Source organism: Suncus etruscus, chromosome 11, assembly GCF_024139225.1.
Source record: "Suncus etruscus isolate mSunEtr1 chromosome 11, mSunEtr1.pri.cur, whole genome shotgun sequence".
Taxonomy (NCBI): domain Eukaryota; kingdom Metazoa; phylum Chordata; class Mammalia; order Eulipotyphla; family Soricidae; genus Suncus; species Suncus etruscus.
The window spans coordinates 63,821,077-63,842,954 of NC_064858.1; the positions used below are offsets into that span (position 1 = coordinate 63,821,077).

General features: G+C 35.7%; 1 protein-coding gene across 1 annotated transcript in view; it reads left to right on the top strand.

Annotated features, from left to right (window-relative positions):
* The window catches only part of MGAT4C (MGAT4 family member C), a 33,064-nt gene extending 11,494 nt beyond the window's left edge, over positions 1-21,570 (top strand). Inside the window, exons 2-3 of the mRNA XM_049783190.1 lie at positions 16,342-16,489; positions 20,250-21,570. Of these exons, the coding sequence (XP_049639147.1) occupies positions 16,342-16,489; positions 20,250-21,391 (1,290 nt within the window). The 3' untranslated portion in view covers positions 21,392-21,570. The remainder of the gene's footprint in view (positions 1-16,341; positions 16,490-20,249) is intronic.
* Positions 21,571-21,878: the final 308 nt, after the last annotated feature.

The window sequence follows — 21,878 nt, forward strand, 5'->3', positions numbered from 1 at the left end:
CTACTGTTCTGTGTCCTGAAACTCCTGTGAGTGGGCTGAAAATGTCCCAGCAAAATTGCTTTTCTAGAGGCTTTAGAAGAGCACTGTCACTCTGTTTTGCTATGCAGCTATGCACTCTTTCTAATGAACAAACCCCACTGCAACACACAGAAAAAAACCACACTAGGAACTGTGCTGGATATCTGAACCCAGCATGTCTATCTAGACTGTCTTCTCTGCTACGTGCTCAGACCTAAGATTTGAGATTTTATACTCAGGAATGTTGTAAGGGACAAAGATGGACATTTTATATTAATCAAGGGGTATGTAGAGCAGGAAGAAATAATTCTCTGAAACATATATGCACCGAATGAAGGGCCAGCAAAATATTTATTCAATTGTTGAAAAATCTGAAAAATAATATCAATAATGACACAATAATTGTGAGGGACTTCAACACGGCTTTGTCAACAATGGATAGATCAACCAGACTGAAACCCAACAAGAATATATGAGACCTGAAAAGAGAAATGGAAGAAAGAAGCCTAGTGGATATATATAGGACACTCCATCCCAGACACCTTGATACACGTTCTTCTCCAATGTACATGGGTCATTCTCCAGGATAGACTACATGCTGGCACATAAAACATACCTCCATAATATCAAGGGGATAGAAATTTTGCAGACTACCTTCACTGACCACAAGGCTCTGAAATTACTTGTGAATTCCAAAGGGACTTAGAAGAAAAACTTTAACACCTGGAAGTTAAACAGCCTCATACTGAATAACCAGTGGGTCTGAGATGAAATCAAGGAGGAAATTAAAAGGTTCCTGGAAACAAATGACAATAAAGACACAAACTATCAAAACTTATGGAACCAGCAAAAGCAGTACTGAGAGGAAAATTTATAGCTTTGGAAGTACACATCAGGAAGGAAGAAGGAGCTTACCTGAGTAGCTTAATGACACAGCTAATAGAACTAGAAAGTGCTCAACAGGAGGACCCAAAAGTAGAGAGACAGAAGGAAATAAAAAAGTTGAGAGCAGAAATCAACGAAGAGGAAATCCAAAAAATAATCTGAAAGATCAATGAAAGCAGAAGTTGGTTCTTTAAAAAAATAAACAAGATTAATAAACCACTGGCAAAAGTAACAAGGAAAGAGAGAGAGAAACTTGATACTTGTATTAGGACTGAAAAAGCAGAGATAACTACTGATATGACAGAGATTCAAAGGGTAATCAGAAACTACTTTGAGAAACTCTATGCCACTAAAAATGAGAACCTGGAAGAAATGGATAAATCCTTGGACTCTTATAATCTTCCACGGTTGAATGAAGAGGATGTAGCATATCTAAACAGCCCATCACTATTGATGAAATTAAAATGGTAATCAAATGTCTGCCGAAAAACAAAAGCCCAGGCCCAGATGGATTCACTAATGAATTCTTTCAAACTTTCCAAGAGGAACTACTACCAATCCTGGCAAGACTCTTTCATGAAATTGAACAAACGGAAACACTTCCAAATAGCTTTTATGAAGCCAACATCACCTTGATACCTAAACCAGACAGAGATGCTATGAAAAAAGAAAATTACAGACCAATATTGCAGATGAATACAGATGCAAAGATTCTCAACAAAGTCCTGGCAAATAGGATTCAATGCTTCATTAAGAAGATCATCCACTACGATCAAGTAGGTTTCATCCCAGGAATGCAAGGATGGTTTAACATCCGTAAACTTATCAACATAATACACAACGTCAACAACAAGAAAAATAAAAACCACATGATCATATCAATAGATGAAGAGAAAGTATTTGATAAGGTCCAACACCCATTCTTGATCAAAACTCTCAGCAAGATGGGAATGGAAGGAATCTTTCTCAATATAGTTAAGGCCATCTACCACAAGCCAGAGGTAAATATTATCCTCAATGTAGAAAAACTAAAAGCCTTCCCTCTAAATTCTGGCACAAGACAAGGCTGTCCTCTCTCACCACTCCTATTCAACATAGCACTGGATGTACTCGCTATAGAGATTAGGCAAGAAAAAATATCAAGGGAATCCAGATAGGAAAGGAAGAAGTCAAGCTCTCACTGTTTGCAGATGACATGATATTCTACTTAGAAAATCCTAAAGACTCTACCAAAATGCTTCTAGAAACAATGGACTCATATAGCAAGGTGGCAGGATACAAAATTAACACACAAAAATCAATGACCTTTCTTTACACCAATAATAATACGGAAGAAATGGACATTAAGGAAACAACCCCATTCATATTAGTGTCACACAAACTCAAATATATTGGAATCACCTTCACCAAAGATGTTAAGGACCTATACAAAGAAAAATATAAAATTCTGTTCCAAAATAATAAGAGAGGACACACGGAATTGGAAACACATACCCTACTCATGTAATGGCAGGATTAACATCATTAAAATGTCAATACTCCCCAGATTTAATGAAGTCCCTCTAAAGATACCCATGATATTCTTCAAATAAGTGGATCAAGCACTATTGAAATTTATTTGGAACAATAAACACCCTTGAATAGCTAAAACAACCAAGGTGTTTAAATAAAAAATATTATTTAAAAAAGTTTATAACTCAGTGCTTTGATATAAATTGTATTTTATTTTATTTTGCATAATGTACTTCAATAAGTATGAATGAATAAAAAATATTCCAAAGATATTCAATACTCTTAACTTACTTTAAATTGCAAATACCATAAGAACAGCATGTTAAATTCATGAGTGTTGCTTGTCTGCCTTCAAATATTCCTTCTAGGTAAAATTGATTACAGGAAAACATCATTTTATTGGAAAAATAGCTGATGCTTTATTACTTCCTTAATTACTTTGAAGAGTGTTAGTATTTGTTTTAATAATTTAATGATAATTTATAGGTTTTCAGAAACCTAAAAATGATTATAGACAATTTAATACAACCAGCATTATTCAATTACTATATTTGCAAGAAATGTACTGTACAATATTGAATTTATGTTTAGAAATTCAGAAGATTGAGTAAAAACATATACATAATCTTGTAAATTACTTTTTTGTCTAAATTACTAACAGTATTAAACAGAGATAGAGTTTTAGAAGCCAAATATTGGTTTACTCAACATAATTTAGTAGACAGAAGATATTTAGACTAAATCATGATTATGCAAACAACAGCTTTTCAAATAGACTAGTAGTCACAGTATTACTCAAAGAGAGTTCCAAGCTATATAGAGATTCAAGTATATTGACTCCTTTTTATCTTATATCTTAGCTAATACAAATTCTAAAAAGCCTTAACTGATATAATATTTATATATATTAGTTTAATATTTCTTCCAGAATAATATAATAATGGTCAAATTATTATTTCATTTGGGGTCAATTCTAGCAGGTGTAAGGGGCTGATTTAGTATCTGTGCTGAAGGTCACTTTTGGAAATATTCAATTGGCAGGGCTGTATCCTTGAATCTTATATGCAAAACAAGCTCTTGATAATTTGAGGTTTTCTTTGCTCCTTGAAGACCAAATTGTTTTCTGTAATAACTTTCTTTGTAGTATTTATAGTGAGAGAAATTAGTATGTCTTTTCAAATACAGGCAGGAGTTTGGGGAGGTGGGTGATGGAGGCATTGGTTGTGGGAAGGTTGCACTGCTGAAGGGAGGTGTTCTGTAGATGGATGGATGGATGGATGGATGGATGGATGGATGGATGGATGGATGGATGGACGGATGGATGATAAAACCCAACTACAAACATGCTAGATAGATAGATAGATAGATGATAGATAGATAGATAGATAGATAGATAGATAGATAGATAGATGATAGATAGATAGATAGATAGATAGATAGATAGATAGATAGATAGATAGGTAGGTAGATAAAACCGAACTACAAATATGCTTTTAATCATGGTGCTTAAAGATATTATTTTTAAAAAGATGAATAAAATCCTGAACCCAGAGCTGTGGCACAAGCAGTAAGGCATCTTCCTTGCCCATGCTAGCTTAGGAAGGACCACGGTTTGATCCCCAAAACCCCATATGGTCCCCCAAGCCAGGAGCAATTTCTGAGCCATTGTCAGAGTAACTCCTAAGTGTCAGTAGGTGTGGCCAACCCACCAAAAACAAACAAACCAAATCCTGTTAATAACATTTCTCATGCACATAATTCTAACACCACACCTACCATCTGTATATTCATATTTTTCCCTCAAGGACCTCAATGTCCTTACTTTATTTTTTAATATAATTTTTATTTTGATCATAGTGGCTTACATATTGTTGACAATAATATTTTAGGTAAATATGTACATAAAATCAGGGGGAATTCCCATCACCAAATTGTCCTCCCTACACCTCCTTTTTTGTCCTGTCTCCCATATCCTCTTCGCTCACCCCCAGGGCTGCTAGAATATGTGGTCCCCTATGTACATATCCTACTACATAGTAGTCTTGCACCTGTTTGGTCTTGGTGCCTCCCTTATTTCCCCCTCTAATTGGGAGGCAGGACTAGCTAGTTCAATTTGCATGGTTTTGTTTGAAGAAGAGAAAAGTAATAAACTGGGGTAAAAGTCTTATACTCTGAAAGTGGGCGGAATCCTTCTAGAGGCTCTCATCATTGATTTGAGAGATGAAGTAGAAAAATAAGATAAAACACTCCACCAGTACAAAAAGAAGTGTCAAATATCCAGTGAGGACTCCAACAATAATGATAAGCACCACACACACACACACACAAAAACAAACAAACAAACAAACAAACAAACAAAAAAACGCCATGGTCTTGAGATAAGAAACATGGCATAGCACATAAAGAAAGAAAAGAAAAGAACAAAAAAAAATAGGTATAACTGGGGACAACAGCTTCAATAACCACACCCAAACAGAGAATTCGACCAAAAATAGATAGGTAAATAAATATAATAATAAAAATAAATGAAGATAAAAATAATATATAAAAAATAAAAAATGTTTTGTGCTGTTTGCTTTTTTGTTTTTTCCCTCCTGCCCTGGTACAGTAAATATTGGGGTCATTCGAAAAGGAATTCACTTGGCCTAAGAGATATGGGGTTTCTCCGTTCTTGGAGTATATTGTCATGGGATTAACTATAGACTCTGTTCAAGATCATTTACTCTCCTGGTGGTACTTTTGTGGTGTTTGGAAGACTTCTGTTCTGTCCTGGGTGATACAATCAGACCTCTGTGTCTAAAGATCTCAGTATCTGCACAGATCCAGGGATGGGACTTATGATGAAGTCAGTCTTTGTGGTTCTAGAAGTTCTGTTCAGTCAGTGTCATTTTAATCCATCTTCTGTGGTTGGTGGTCTTGGTCTTTGCACTGTACCTAGGATGGCACCTAGGATAACGTCTTTCTTTGTGCTTCCAGAAGCCCCATTTTGTTACAATTGTCTCTGCTAGACCTTTGGAACTGGGGATCATGGTTATTGTGCAGGTCGTAGTTCAAACCCTAGGCTAGGGCTTTTTTATTGGTCCCAAGATGTATACCGTCTGGTCATGTTTCTAGCAGCCAGTCATCTGTAAATCGCGATCTTGGCTTTTGGACCTAACAAAGGGTGACAAGTCTTCTGATTTTGTCTTATTGTTAGCTGGTAAGGTAGGATAATCTGCTCTTAGATCAAGTTGTTCCCATTTTTCACGTTGTCAGGATATCATATTAGAGCTGGCATTTGTTGGTGACCCCGCAGTATTAAGGCTGTCCCGGACGGGATTTATTTCCTGCAGCTGTCGTGGAGAACTGTGCCGTTTCTATGTCTGGGATCCAGGGTTCAAGGCTGGATGGATGGTATATAATCACCTGAGGTCTAAGTTGATTCCACATGACATATTTTCGAGGTAGGAGATATCCCTGTATTGTAAACAACTATGAGTTCCTATCTGTAGTAGATAAGAGCTCTTTTTTATATGTAAGATTTCCCCTTTTTTTAGTGTGCCTTTGCAGGGAGAAATGGTGCTACATTAAATTGTCGGTGCATTCAGGGGTGGGCAGAATGGAAAACAAAAACAGGTCACATACCCAAGGAAGATATATATATATATATATATATATATATATATATATATATATATATATATATACTCCTAAATATATATGTATATATACATATATATATATATTTAGGAGTAAAAATATATGTGCTCACATATGTATATGTAGGACAGACATTTTTAAAAAAATAAAAAAACGAAATAAAGAAGTATTTAAAGGATCAAAGTGATGCAAAAGACTACCTTACATTTGGGAAAAAGCAGGTAAAGAGGTGGTGTAATACAGGTCTTATGCTTATGTTGGAAGTACAGGTTTTCCCATTGTCTTTTGGATTTTTCTTGTGGTGTGTGGGTTCCCAGGCACCTTTCCATCACAGCCCCTGACCTTCTTCAGATTGGCAAAAGGTTTTGCGGCAGGGAGGTCCTGGAAGAGTTCTTGCTACTTTTGAGACTAAGTCAGGTTTCAAGTAACAGTCCACATTAGGGGGAGTTGATAGGGAGGGCCACACAGCATGAGTCTGCAGGGGAGTTAGCTGCCTTTTCTTGCAGGAGACGAGGTGTGGGTTTTGACTTGGTGTCCCTTCGCTTGGGTGTTGGGTACTGGTTTGTTGGGGTAGGAAGTCAATCTTGCTGCCTAATAGATTAAGGACTGAGGGTGAAGAGTTTAAATATGGTGGGAGGTATGGATGGTATTGAGGGGTGGAGGGATAGTTCGATTTCCAGAGGGGGGAAAGGGTAAGGTATATATGGAAGGGGTAGGAAGGGAGAAAAGAGAAAATACATTAGAAAGAGAAAAGAAAAAAAGTAAAGAAAAGAATAGAAAAGAAAAAAAATACAAAAGAAAGTGGTGAGAAGAGAGGAGAGAATAGCAAGTGGATGCTAGTTTGCCTGAATGTGTTCGATGAATAGAGCCTGTAGTTTAAGTCTGTACGTCGCAGTTACTGCTTCAGTGGTCTGACTGGTCACGTGCTTCAATTCCTAAAAGAAGGTATAACCTAGAGATAAAGTGTATGTTAAAGAGTTTTCTCGGGGCCATCTCATAGTGCAAGCTAGGTATGGTATCTCATGTGGTATCCAGAGCTGCCATCTTAGTTTGTCCACCATTTGTATCCAAGAATGCCTGTGGACAAAAAAGCTGAGAGGTTATTTTAAATATAGTAAGATAAAGGCATTAAAACGTAGTGTTATGGGATGTTTCCATTGGAGTCAGTGATTTCCCGTGGTATTCTTTACCTGTGTTCCTGTATACGATCTCTAAGGGATTATTGTGTGCCTTTGTTGTAGAAGGCTGATTACATACCTGTTCTCTCTATGCTGCTGTTTCTGGTGTTGCTGTTTTCTTTATGGTATAATGTGTAGACAAGAGTTTGCGTTGTTCCTTTTTCATGTATTTTGGGCACTGCTCCCAAGTATATGTTGACTATTACAGTGTTTGGAGTTTCTACCCTGTTAGACCCTGTTATTTGATTGTTAAGTATTAGTTGTGATTGAGATGTATGTTCTGGGTGCTTCAGAATAGTGCTACCATTCTGTGTTTATCTTTTGTCTTCTAACTTACTTCGTTTAACATAACATGATCTAGGTCCATCCACGTTGTTGCAAAGTCTGTGATTGTATCGTTTCTGACTGCCATATAATATTCCATTGTGTATAGATACCACATCTTAATGATCCATTCATCTGTTGTTGGACATCTAGGTTGGTTCCAAGACTTGGCTATTATACTGAGTTCTGCGATAAATAGTGGGGTGCACACGTACTTTGGAATGAATGTACTTCCAACTTGTGGGTATATACCTAGGAGAGCAATTGCTGGGTCAAATGGCAGCTCAATTCTGAGTTATTTGAGCACTCTACAGACTGTTCTCCATAGGTGTTGGACTAAGGGGCATTTCCACCAGCAGTGGATGAGAGTTCCTTTCATACCACATCCCTGCCAACAAAGATTTTTCTCAGTATTTTTGATGTGAGCCATCCTCACTGGTGTAAGGTGGTATCTCATTGTTGTCTTGATTTGGATCTCTCTGATGATGAGTGAAGGTGAGCATGTTTTCATGTGTTTGTTGGCCATTCTTCTGTCTTCCTCAGAGAAGTGTCTATTCATTTCATCTCCCATTTTTCTATGGCTTTATTTGCTTTTGGGGGGCTCAGCTTTCTGAGTGCTTTGTATGTTCTAGATATCAGCCCTTTATCTGATATGTCGAATGAAAAGATTTTTTCCCATTCTGTTAACTGTCTTCTTATTTAAGTAGGGTTTCTTTTGCCATGCAGAAGCTTTTTAGTTTGATGTAGTCCCATTTGTTTATGTTTGATGCTAAAGTTCTTGCCATTGGTGCTCCATTCTCGAAGACCTTTTTGATATATAGGTCTTCGAGTGTTCTGCCTATTTTATTCTCAATAAACTTTATAGATTCGGGTCTGATTTCAAGGTCTTTGATCCATTTTGAGTTTACTTTTGTATAAGGAGTGAGGTATGGGTCAGTTTTCACTTTCGTACATGTGGTTTTCCAGTTGTACCAACACCATTTGTTGAATAGGCTTTCTTTGTTCCATTTCAGGCTCTTGCCTCTTTTATGAAATATTAGTTGGCTGTATATCTGGGGGTTTGTGTCTGGGAATTCTGTTCTGACCCACTGGTCTGAGGTCCTGTCTCTGTTCCAGTACCATGCTGTTTTGATTACTATAGCTTTATAGTATAGTTTCAAGTTAGGCAAGGAGATACCCCCCAGCTTCTGGTTTTTCAGTATGTGTTTAGCTATCCTGGGTCTTTTGTGGTTCCTGATGAATTTTGTGATTGATTGTTCTATTTCTTTAAAGAATGGTGTCTAGATTTGGATAGGGATTGCATTAAATCTATATAGTAATTTGGGTAGGATAGTCATTTTGACTATGTTAATTCTACCTATCCATGAGCATGGAATGTTCTTCCATTTCTTTAGATCATCTTCAATTTCTTTCTGAAGTGTGTTGAAGTTTCCCTTTCACTTCTCTTGTAAGGTTGATTCCTAGGTACCTGATATTTTTTGATACTATCTTCAATGGAATTGTATTTTTAATCTCTCTCTCCTCAACTTCATTGTTTGTATATAGAAACGCTACTGTCTTTTGTGTATTAACTTTGTATCCAGCCACTTTGATGTATTGGTTGGTTAATTGTTTCTAGGAGTTTTACTGTGGACTCTTTAGGGTTTTTGATGTATATCATCATATCGTCTGCAAATAGAGATAACTTGTGTTCCTCTTTCCCAATTTGAATTCCTTTGATTCCCTTCTCTTGTCAGATTGCTATTGCTAGGACTTCTAAGGTTATATTGAATAAGAGTGGAGAGAGTGGACAGCCTTGCCTAGTTCCTGACCTTAGTGGGAATGCTTCTAGTTCATCACTATTAAGTATAATGTTGGCTGTAGGCTTTACATAATTAGCTGTAACTATCTTGAGGAAGGTTCCTTCTAACCCTATATTGCTGAGTGTCTTTAACATGAAAGGATGTTGGATTTTGTCAAACGCCTTCTCTGCATCAATTGATATGATCATGTGGTTTATGTATTTCATGTTGTTTATGTGATGTATAATGTTGATTGATTTGCGTATGTTGAACCAACCTTGCATTCCTGGTATAAATCCCACTTGGTCATGATGTATAATCTTTTTGATGAAGTGCTGGATTCGGTTTGCTAAGATTTTGTTGAGTATCTTTGCATCTATGTTCATTAGTGAGATTGGTATGTAGTTTTCTTTTTTGGTGGTGTCTTTGCCTTCTTTGTGAATGAGTGTGATATTAGCCTCATAAAAGGAGTTGGGGAGGATTCCTGTTTTTTCTATGGTTTGGAAGAGCCTAAGGAAAAGTGGTAGTAAGTCTTCCTGGAATGTTTGATAGAATTCACCTGTAAATCCATCTGGGCCTGGGCTTTTGTTCTTAGGGAGTTTTTCAATTACATCTTCAATTTCCTCTGAGGTGATTGGTCCATTTAGGCTTTCTAGTTCTTCCTTGTCCAGTCTTGGAAGAGGGTGTTTTACCAAGAATCTGTCGATTTCTCCTGGGTTCTCTATCCTAGCTGAGTATAGTTGTTCATAATATGATCTCATGATATGTTGTATTTGTTGGGGTTTTGTTGTAATCTCTCCCCTTTCATTTGTGATCCTACTGATTTGGGTGTTTTCCCTCTTTTTTTCTGGTGAGTTTTTCCAGCAGTTTGTCTATCTTGTTTATTTTTTTGAAAAACCAACTCTTGGTCTCATTGATTTTTTGTATTGTTTTTTTAGTTTCTATTTTGTTTATTTCTGCTCTGGTTTTTATTATTTCTTGCCTTCTGGTTGTGGTTGGATTTCTCTGTTGCTGTTGTCCCAATTCTTTGAGGTGATCTTTTGAACTGTTGGTTTTGTTATTTTCCTGTTTCTTGACATAGGCCTGTATTGCTATGAGTTTCCCCCTAATTACTGCTTTTGCTGTGTCCCACAAATTTTGACATGTTGTCTCTTTATTATCATTTGTCTCAAGAAAACTCTTTATTTCTTTCTTGAGTTGTTCTTTGATCCAGCTGTTGTTGAGCAGCATATTGTTTAATCTCCAGTTATTAGTTTTTCTCCATTGCTTCTTCTTACCATCAATTTTGACCTCTGTTGCATAGTGATCTGAAAGGGTACTTCTAATGATCCTTACCTTTGTGGTCTTATATAGGTTGGCTTTGTATCCTAAGAAATGGTCTATTCTGGAGAAGGTTCCATGTGGGTTTGAGAAGAAAGTGTATTCTGCTTTCTGGGGATGGTTGACTCTATATAAGTCTATTAGCCTTAAATCTTCTAATTTTTCATTTAGAGCCCTCTTTTCTTTGATATTTTTCTGTTTGGTGGATCTGTCTAGTGGTGATAGTGGAGTATTGAGGTTCCCTACTATTATCACATTTCCCTTCATGTGTTTTTCCAGGTTTGCTAGCAGATGCCTCACATATATTGCTGGCTCTATGTTAGGTGCATAGATATTGAACAGGGTTAGTACTCCTTTATCTAATGTTCACCTGATCAGTAAGTAGTGACTCTCTTTGTCTCTGATCACTTTCTTGAGGTTGAATGCAATTTGGTCTGATATAAGAATGGCTGTCCCTGCTCTTTTTTTGTTTTCCATTGGCCTGAATAATTACTTCCCATCCTTTTATTCTAAGCCTGTGCTTATCCTGTATCTGTAGGTGTGTTTCTTGCAGACAGCAGAAATCTGGTTTATTTTTCCTAATCCAGTTCTCTACTATATGTCTTTTAATTGGAGAGTTTAGTCCGTTAACATTTAGGGATATTATTGAGAGAGAGGATTGTTGTGCAGTTGTGTTGTGTAGGGTGGTTTTTGTTACATTTAGGGGTTTGGATTGTGTAATTCATCTCTGAGTAGGTCTTTTAGGATTGGTTTTATTTGCACAAATAGTTCAAGTTCGTTCTTGTTTGAGAATGTTTTTAGTCTGTCCTCCCATATGAATGAAGTTTTGCTGGGTATTAGACCCTATGTTGGACATTTCCTTCATTCAGTCGTTTAAATATGTCATTCCACTGTCTTCTTGCTTGAATTATTTCGAATGGGAGATCTAGTTTGATTCTTATGTCCCTACCTTTGACTTGAGTTTTTTTTCTCCCTTATTGCTTTATGGAGTTTCTCTCTCTCTCTCTCTCTCTCTCTCTCTCTCTCTCTCTCTCTCTCTCTTGCCAATTGGATTAGTATATGTCTTGGTGTTGGTTTATTAGGGTCTATTTTATTAGGGACTCTTTTTACTTTCTGTTTTAGCATTGAAGTTTCTTTCCAGAGGGTGGGGAAGTTCTCTGCTATTATCTCTCTGACTACTTGTTCTTCCCCTTTGCCTATTTCCTCCCCTTCTGGTATACCCACAATTCTTAGATTGTTTCTTTTGTCCTTGTTCATTAGATAATGGACTTTTCCTTCCAATGGTTTGCCTTTTATTTCTTTGTTGGTTTCTTGATCAATTTTTGTTTGCAGTTTTCCTTCGAGTTCTTCAATGTGTTTCTCCAACTCTGTGTTTCTGCTTGTAAGGCTTGTTACTTTGTCTTTTAACTCCTTCACTTCTTTTTGTATGGAATCTCTCATGTTCTTTAACATTTCTTCTTTAATTTGGCTGATTCGTTCATCCATAAATTTTTTATACTCGGTAGCTAGGATTTCTTTCATTTTTTTTATGAATTCTTGCATTTCCTTCCTCATGGCTGCTTTTTGGTCTTCATCCCATGGATCTGTGTGTTTTGGTGTACTTGGAAACTTGATAGGCTTTGTCTCTGTATCTCCAGCTATTGGGATTCTCCTTAATTTACCCATATTTCTTTGTATTTATTGGTGTGCTTTAGAGTGCTGTGCCTTCTAAATTCCGCCTGTTTTGATCCCCTGTGGTGTGGAAATGGGTCCCTTCCCTGAGGGTCATTCTAGAGGGACTTTTGGGTGAGCTTGTTGAGGTTTGGCTCCTCCTGTACTCTTTATGTGGCCTGATTTGTTGCTTTGCCCTTTTGTTGGCAGCTAGTGCTGGTCCTCTTCTGGCCACAATGGTCGAGGGCACTGTTGAGACTAGCTCTTTCTCCCTTCCTCTACTACCTGGAAGTCAGCCTTCCTTCAGTGGTTCTGGTGACCCTTCTCTTTATTCCTGTCAGCCAGTGCAGTTCTGCTCCTGGCCACACTGGTTGTGGGCACTGTTGAGCCTAGCTCTCTGTTCCCTCCACTATCTGGGAGTCAATGAAGCTCCACTCCCTCCGAGTTTCGGCAGAAGAAATTCCCACAGTCAAGCCCACCCAGTAGCTGCCCTCAGCCCTTGGGGGGGTCTCAGGTCCACTCTGGGGCTCAGGGGGCTAGGTTGCTCTAGGTTACCCAAAGGTCCAGGTAGCAGGCCCAAGCTCACCCAGTCTATTGGTCCCAGCCTGTCCCAGTGGCGCAGGTGACTATGGCCGGCTAAGTACTAGGGAACTGCCCTCCTCTGTCTAAGCTCAGGTCAGGTGGGGTGAACTCTGGGGCCCGGAAAGTGAGGCAGCGGGTGATGGGGTCTCTGTGCCAGCAGGCTGGCATGTACGGAGGTCTCCGAGTGCCCATGTGGAAGGGCCCTAGGGAAATGCACTCACGGCGGGGGTCGCGGTCACCAGGGTCCCTATGCCCCAGGTGGAGAGGCTTCAGGGTACTGCAGTCACTCTGGGGAGCTCAATGTCCTTACTTCTAAAGAAACACACACACAATCAATTGTGTGGATCAAATCTCCCATTATTTTTCCTTTGGTCCCATATTATTACCTTGCTTTGAATCTTTAAGTCCCACATATGAGAGATATAATTCTGTATCTATATCCTTTTCCTTTTAACTGTGCTCCCTCAGCATGATATTCTCTAGTTCCATCCATATTGCAGCAAATTTTGTGGTTTAGTTCTTTCTTAAAGCTTCATATCATTCCATTGTGCATATATACCACAACATTATCAATTTATCTGTAGTTGTGCATTTGGGTTACTTTTATATCTGAGCTACTGTACAGCATGAAGTTAGATAAGTGCAGCATAAACACAGATACAAAGACATTAAAATTAATGCTTTTGTATTTGAAGATAGGTGCCAATAAGTGGTATCATAAGTGGTGTGGTAGCTCTATTCTTATTTTCTTGTATAGATCTTCATTATATCTTTCCAGGAGACTGCACCAGACAATGTTCCTAATAGTAAAACAATGTTCCTTTCTCACTACAACCCTGTCAACATTCATAGTTACCAGATTTTTAGATATGTGTCATCCTCACAAGTGTGAAATGTCACTGTTATTTTTATTTGTATTTCCATAACCATGAATAACAATGTGCACTTTTCATATGCTTCTTTGCCATCTAAATATCTTCTTTGGGATGGCTGTTCATCTCTTTTACAGAGATCCACAAATGGTTGTGTATAACTTATCTTCTGCTTTATAGGCATATAGAAATAAAACTATAGGACACTATAGTACATAGTATAGTATACCCATGTGTAAATATATTTTTATTATTAAATTGCATTCAAACTTATTTGGGGGTTAATGCAAATGATATTGTCAATGGTAGTAAATCATCTGTAAAAGAAAAAAGTTGTTATGCTGTTAACAATATATAAATAAAATTATATAAATCAGTATAATATAAAATGAATAATTAATATAATCAATAATCTCATTGAAAAGTAATGCTGAACTCTACAAAGAAATTTTAATTTTGTTTATTTCTTTCTTTGCTTTGAGCCATACCCTTCATAGTTCAGGCTGTATTCTGGCTCTGTACTCAAGGAAAAGACCAAATGTAGTTTCAGGGATCAAAGTAGGGTTTATCAGGTCTAATGCCTTGTACTGTCACTCTGGCCCTGACTCCTCAGTTTTTTTTCCTGAAAATTATACCAAATATTAGTCATATATATATGGACGTTTTTTAGTTTTCTCTTTGACCTATAAGAGTTTCTCTCAACCTTCCTCCCTCATTAACCTTGGCAATTTGTGTGTTTCTTAAGGTGATTTCTCAGTTTAGTCACAATGGCTTTGAGGAATATCCTCAACTTCCAGAATGATGTTTATAAATCTTTGAATCACCTCTTCATTTCCTAAAACTTGCTCCTAATTCTCACAAATCCAAACATACTGCAGAATTGCTTTTTAATGCCTTAAGAATATCCTTCCAGACCAATCCTGATGGTTCTTGAAGTTCCTTCCCCTGTAGAATTTGCTCCTTAAACAAATAAATAAACAAAACAAAATAAAGTGAAAAACTCAAGTTTGATCGTAAACAAGTATTCATAGTAAAAAAATCTCTTTTTAAAATGCTAGATGAAAGGAGTTGAATGATAGTAAAAAGGATAGGGTGTTTGCCTTGCAAGGACTAATCCTGCTCCTCATTTGGTCCCATGATGCCTTCCAGGATAAATTTCTGACCACAAAGCCACAAGCAACCCTGGAGCTTAACCTGTTGTGACCCAAAACAAAGGAAAGCACTACAAAATCATGAAGCAAAATAAAACCATAAAAAACAATAAAATCTGAGATTATCATAGCTAATTGGAAACCAGTTAGTTACCAGGAAAACTTTTACAGCTAAGAAGCTATTCCTACAAGACAAGAACAAAACAATGTGTCCTCCCAAGGACTTGTCCTCATTTTTTTAAGTAACTTTTTTAAGTCAGTACCTTTATTATTTTATTTTGCATTTGGGACCATAACCAGCTATCCTCAAGGATTTCTGTTGACTGCATTTAAGGATCACTACCAGAAGTGGCTGAGACGTCGTATGGAATGTCAGGGCAATCAGGTCTGGTCAGTTGCATGCAAGGAATGTGACCTTGACACAATACTATCTGTAAGGGCCTTGCTGTCTTTTGGAGCCTATGCAATTGTCCTCCTCTTTCTCTCTATTCCATATCTAGATACAGGATGCTCATAATACTGATTAGAAGGGATCTGCCAGAAATCAGCCTTGATTGGCTAGTTCTCTGATTCAGTTCCATACAATGATATTCAGGTATAGCGACCGTTTAACACTATGTCCTCAAACTTTTTAAACAGAGGGCCAGTTCTCTGTCCCTCAGACCATTGGAGGGTCTAACTATAGTAAAAACAAAACTTATGAACGAATTCTTATGCACACTGCATATATCTTATTTTGCAATGAAGAAACAAAACAGATACAAATACACTATGTGGCCCACAGGTCATAGTTTGAGGACCTCTAAAACCTCTCTAACCATCCTACTGTTGCATCTTCATAGTCATACTTGAACCTTCACCTCCAGTATAAGAATATGTGATCTTGGATTTAACAGAATATATAACAGAATATAAGAAAGTGTGGTGTAGGGTTTAAATAAGAGTTAATAGCTTAAAACTCAAATGTAAGATATTTAGGGGAGGAGGGAGATTTGGGACATTGGTGATGGGAATGTTGCACTGGTGATGGACGGTGTTCTTTACATGACTGAAACCCAAACACAATCATGTATGTAATGAAGTTGTTTAAATAAAAAAATTAAAGAAAAGACATTTAGTGTTTACTAGTTTTACTTGAGAGAATAAAATAGATTGCTCTCAACATCTAATATTTTTAATTACTGTACTGAATTCATTTACACATGACAAAGGAAATATATGGCCTTTTTATGCAGAAAATGCTACTATTGATCATTAATGTAAGTACAAAAATTCTTATAGTAATTCAGTTGAAAATAATAATTATGGTGTCAAAAACAGGAAAAATATTAAATGCCTTATTATATAGCAAACCATATATTGTTATGCAAATAGATATTCATTCAATTCACATTCACCTATTTAATTTTCTCCTCCTCCTCACATTAAGGAAGGAGACAAACAACTGATAAAAGAAACATCGACCCATAAACTGAATTCAGAACGCTACGTGCATACTTTTAAAGATTTATCAAACTTCTCAGGAGCCATAAATGTCACCTATCGCTACTTAGCTGCTACGCCTTTACAAAGAAAGCGTGAGTGTCTTTACCTTCTATTATTAGTTTATTTTAAATTTTATTGTCATAGATAGGAATGATAGTGCTGGAGTTTAATAGCATTAATGCATAAAATTACTAAATCTTATCAGTATTGTTATACTACTAAAGGAAGAATACATAAAGTAGTTTTTGTTTGAAATAATTGTTTGAAAACAATGATATCTAGTTTCACTTGTATTGAAGTTTAAGGATACTACTGACATTATTTGAAAAATATCCCAGTATCTCTTCAAAAATTATGATTTGCTACTATTGATCCACATGGATTAATATAAAAATAAAACAAAATACTTGTTGACTACTTACTTGGAATAATTAGCTAAAAGCCATGCAGAAAGTGTGGAGAATTGAGTTATTTTAAAACATTTACATTGACAAGCTTTAATAGATTGGTTTTATGACTTATCACTAATTTCCAGGTAATAAAAGTTACTATGCTAATTCAATAAAGTATTATAATAAATCACCACAATTTAGTTGATTGGATACAACTGAAAGTTGTTCTCTCACCTTTCAGGAAGCTAGAAGTTCAGAAGTTGCTGATGGCATCCCACTCCTTTTAAAAGTTCCACAAACTTGTCATTGCCTCTTTCCATCTCTGTTTGCATTGGATGTTCCTCGATTTGTAACAGTAGAACAACAATGCCAGTCTTCATCTGCATATGTCCTTCCTCCCAAATTTTCCCCATATATGTCTTCTCTTTTAAAAGGGCACCAGCGAAGAGTCCACTCAAATCTCAGTATGAGTTCATCTCTCAATCTTTAAATTCAAATAAAAGCCCCTATTTCCAAATAAAATCATATACTGAAAAATTAAGTATACACAGTTTTATGTATACACAGTATAGAGAGTTTGCACACAGAAAATAACACTATACTTCATAAATTTGAAGACACAATAGGCTCTCAAGCATATTATACTGCAGTTAATATATCATTAAGAAGGGGCCAGAGTGGTAGACAGTACTAGGACTTTTGCCTTACAAGCTGATGACCTAAGAAGGACTTGGGATTGGTCCCTGGCATCCCATATTGTCTCTGAGCCAGGAGCAATTTCTGAATTCAAAGCCAAGAGTAACTCCTGAGAACCGCCGAATGTGGTCCAAAAAGCAAAACAATAAATATTTTATATATTATATGTAAATAAATACATATATAATAAATAATAAATATTATATGTAAATAAAATACATAATAAAATTTATATATTATATAGTTATATATATCATTAATAAATAATAAGTTTTGGGGCTGGAGCAATATACAGTGTTTGTTGCCTGACCTAATTTAGGTTTAATCCCTAACATCCTAAATGGCCCTAGATACTGCCAGAAATAATTCCTAGGGCAGATGATCCAGGATTAACCCTGAGCAACACTAAATGTGGCCCCCAAAATAAAGAAAATAAAAAAGAAAATATTTGTTTTATTAATTCTAATTGTAAGAGACCACCAGTTGAAATGTGCATTCTTATATTAGAATTCTTATATGCAAAATTTTGGAATGTTAGAATCATTTAAGTTTGGTTAACTTCCAATTTTGTAGAGACTACATTTAAAATACATTCTTTGTTATGATGTTAATGCAGGGTCAGAGAAATGGGATAGGAGCTAATGTTCTTATCTTTGGCAATTCTTGGTTTGATCCAGTCCTGGTACCTCATTTTAGGAATATTTCCTGGGCAGAGAGTCAAAAGTGAGCCCTGACAACTACTGGATTTTTGGCCTGATGTTTTTCTCCCCAAATGCTTGATACATTCCTTCATAATAAAATTATGTATTATGACCAATATTTTCTCATATAAGAAAGTAAAATTTGGACATGGTTAAATGAATTATTTAACCTTAATAATTTCCATCATTTTAGAGTAGTTTGTCATATTAACATAAAATGTAGTTTCTCTATGCATATTTTTACACTTATTTTTACTGAATCACTATGAATTATAAATTTACAAAGATATTTGTGATTGAGTTTCAGGCATACAATTTCCAACACAAAGCCATACACCAATATTTACTCTAGTTTCCAAGTCTGTCTCTGTGACAGACATATACCCTCTTTGAGATTGATATAGTGTCCCCTTCCCTAACTTATCCCCCATACCCTATCTCATTGGTCATCTTCCTGCTTACCACTTTTCCTGCCCTTCATTTCTATTGAATTTAGGCATTAGATAATGTCCTAAAATTTATTTATATACTACGTATGAGATGAATCCAAGTTTATTTTCTTATTATTTATTTTATTCAACATAATACTCTTTAGAATCATCTATAACAGCAAATTGGAAGACTTTATATTTCTTATGGATGCATTGTATTCCATTGTGTATATGTACCATATTATCCAGTCATCTGTGCTCAGACATTTGATTTTTCCAGAATTTATCTTTTGTAAATAGTGCTGCACAATATATAGAAGTGCGGATATATTTTGTATGGTGCTTTAGAATTATTGTGGTATATTCCCAGGGGTAGAATTGCTAGGGGTTATAGAAATTCACTTCTTAGGGATTTTTTGAGAAATATTCATAAAATTTTCCAAAAAGGCTATACCAATCAACATTTCCCCAAACAGCAAATAAATGATCTCTTTCCCCCCAGATCCTAATCAACTACTTAATGCAATTTATTTATTTAACTAATCTTATTTATCTTGTTTGTCTTCCTTCACTTCTCCTTGTTTTGTCAAAGCATTTTATTATTAAAGATGTTCCTTGCTTCAATATTATGGAGATTTCTGTATATATTCCTTTGTATACCTTATTAACTTAGGTATGCTATTGAAGTTCTTAATGCACTTTGATTTGGCCTATGTGTATGGTAGTAAGAAGAAGTCTGAGTTCAATTTTTTGTATATGAACAAGCAGCTTTCCCAAGACCTTTTGTTGAAGAGGTTTAGGTAGCTCCACTTCATATAGTTTTTATCTGAGCATAAGCTTGAGAATATATTTCTAAATTTTTGTTCTATTTTATTTTTCTGAGAGCCTGTCCTTGTTTCACATTATTTATTGTTTTGTGTAACTATTAAGTTACCACATAATAGTACAGTTTTAAGTTGGAGAAAATCATATTTCCCATATATTTTCCTCAATAATTTATTTGAATATTTGGGTGAAGAAGGGCATATCTCCATAGTTATTTCAGAATTTTGAAGTATTTGATCTATTTCATTGAAAAAATGTTATGGAGGGCTGGATGGATAGCATGGAGGTAAGGCATTTGCCTTGCATGCAAAAGGCCGGTGGTTCAAATCCTGATATCCCATATGGTCCCCAAGCCTGCCAGGTGAGATTTCTGAGTGTACTGCCAGGATTAACCCCTGAACGCTGCCAGTGTGACCCCCCCAAATAAAAAAATGTTATGGGTATACTTATAAGGACTTTGCTTAATCTGTATAATGATTTGTAAAAAAATTGCCATTATGTTAATGATAATTCTCCTAATCCATTAATAGGAATGTGTTCATCTAACTCTCATTTTCTATTAAATCAATAAATAGTGAAAACAATTTCATATTCTATTGTGTTTAAGATACAATGTTCTTTCTTTGAGAATAGCAATTATGTTTAAAGTACTATGACCTTTTAATATGTTACCTAAGACTTTAAAACAATGTTATAAACAATGTTACTTAATTTATTTATTAAAGCTTAAAGTATAAGGAACATGAGCATGCTCCTTTTCATGCTATTCAAAAAAATTTACCTTTGTCTTCTGGATACTCTTACTAGGGTTTCTTACAATTGGACTTTCATCAGTGAAACGCAAGAAAGGAAACTATTTACTTGAGACCATCAAGTCTATTTTTGAACAATCCAGCTATGAAGAACTGAAAGAAATTTTAGTGGTGGTTCACCTAGCAGATTTTAATTCATCCTGGTGTGAGGTCATGGTCCAAGACATTATACAAAAATTTGCCCACCATATTATTGCAGGAAGATTAATGGTTATACATGCTCCAGAGGAATATTATCCAATCTTGGATGGCCTTAAAAGAAATTACAATGATCCAGAAGATCGAGTTAGATTTCGCTCCAAGCAAAATGTAGATTATGCCTTTCTGCTTAATTTTTGTGCCAATATGTCAGATTATTATGTAATGCTTGAAGATGATGTTCAATGTTCGAAAAATTTCTTAACTGCTATCAAAAAAGTAATTACATCCTTGGAAGGAACTTACTGGGTGACACTGGAATTCTCTAAGCTTGGTTACATTGGAAAACTTTACCATTCTTATGATCTCCCACGCTTGGCACATTTTTTATTAATGTTTTATCAAGAAATGCCTTGTGATTGGCTATTGACACATTTCCGAGGACTGTTGGCTCAGAAAAATGTCATCCGTTTTAAACCATCTCTCTTTCAGCATATGGGGTATTATTCTTCATATAAAGGCACTGAGAATAAGTTGAAAGATGACGATTTTGAGGATGAGTCATTTGACATCCCCGATAACCCACCTGCAAGTTTTTATACTAACATCAATGTTTTTGAAAATTATGAGGCAAGCAAAGCTTATAGTAGTGTTGATGAATACTTTTGGGGAAAATCGCCTTTAACAGGTGATGTTTTCGTGGTAGCATTTGAAAATCCAATTATAATTAAGAAAATTAAAGTAAGTACTGGAACAGAAGATCGACAAAATGACATCTTACATCATGGAGCCTTAGATGTTGGAGAAAGTAGTTTGTCAGTTAAACAAATGAAACATTGTCTTAATATCATAAGACTAGGAGAGTTCAAAAATGGAAACTTTGAGTTGTCAGATGTAAATCAGAAAGTTCCATTTGATATACAATGTATTAGAATATATGTTACCAAAACACAAAAGGAATGGCTGATTATTAGGAGTATTAGCATTTGGACTACTTAGCCAACTAAAATCACTGAATAGGTCCTATTCATGGAACCTTTGTGTTTGGCTACCTTTGCCCAACAATAGATGGATATTTAAAAGAAATGTCAGTCATCTGGGTACTTTTGATTTATACATTGTCAATACAATTTTACTCTGATACACATTTGTATTTATTTTAATTTATAAATTTATTATGACACAGTAGTTTATACTAATGCCATTTATATTTTTCATATAATTTATTAGTTTAAAATTTTATATTGAATATCAAAAGTGTGATATGAAGGCATAAGATGAGAAATATTACTTTCTTGAATGAGTCTTAAAAATGAGTGCCATCTGCATATATTTTATCAAGTACTACTACTTATTATACAATTCACTTTTATTACTCATTAGTGTGAATATGCAGTTGAATATAATGATAATCTGTGTGTTTTTCTTACTAACTTAGGTTTTATATACTTATGTACTTCTCAAATGAGCAATTCTTCATAAAAGT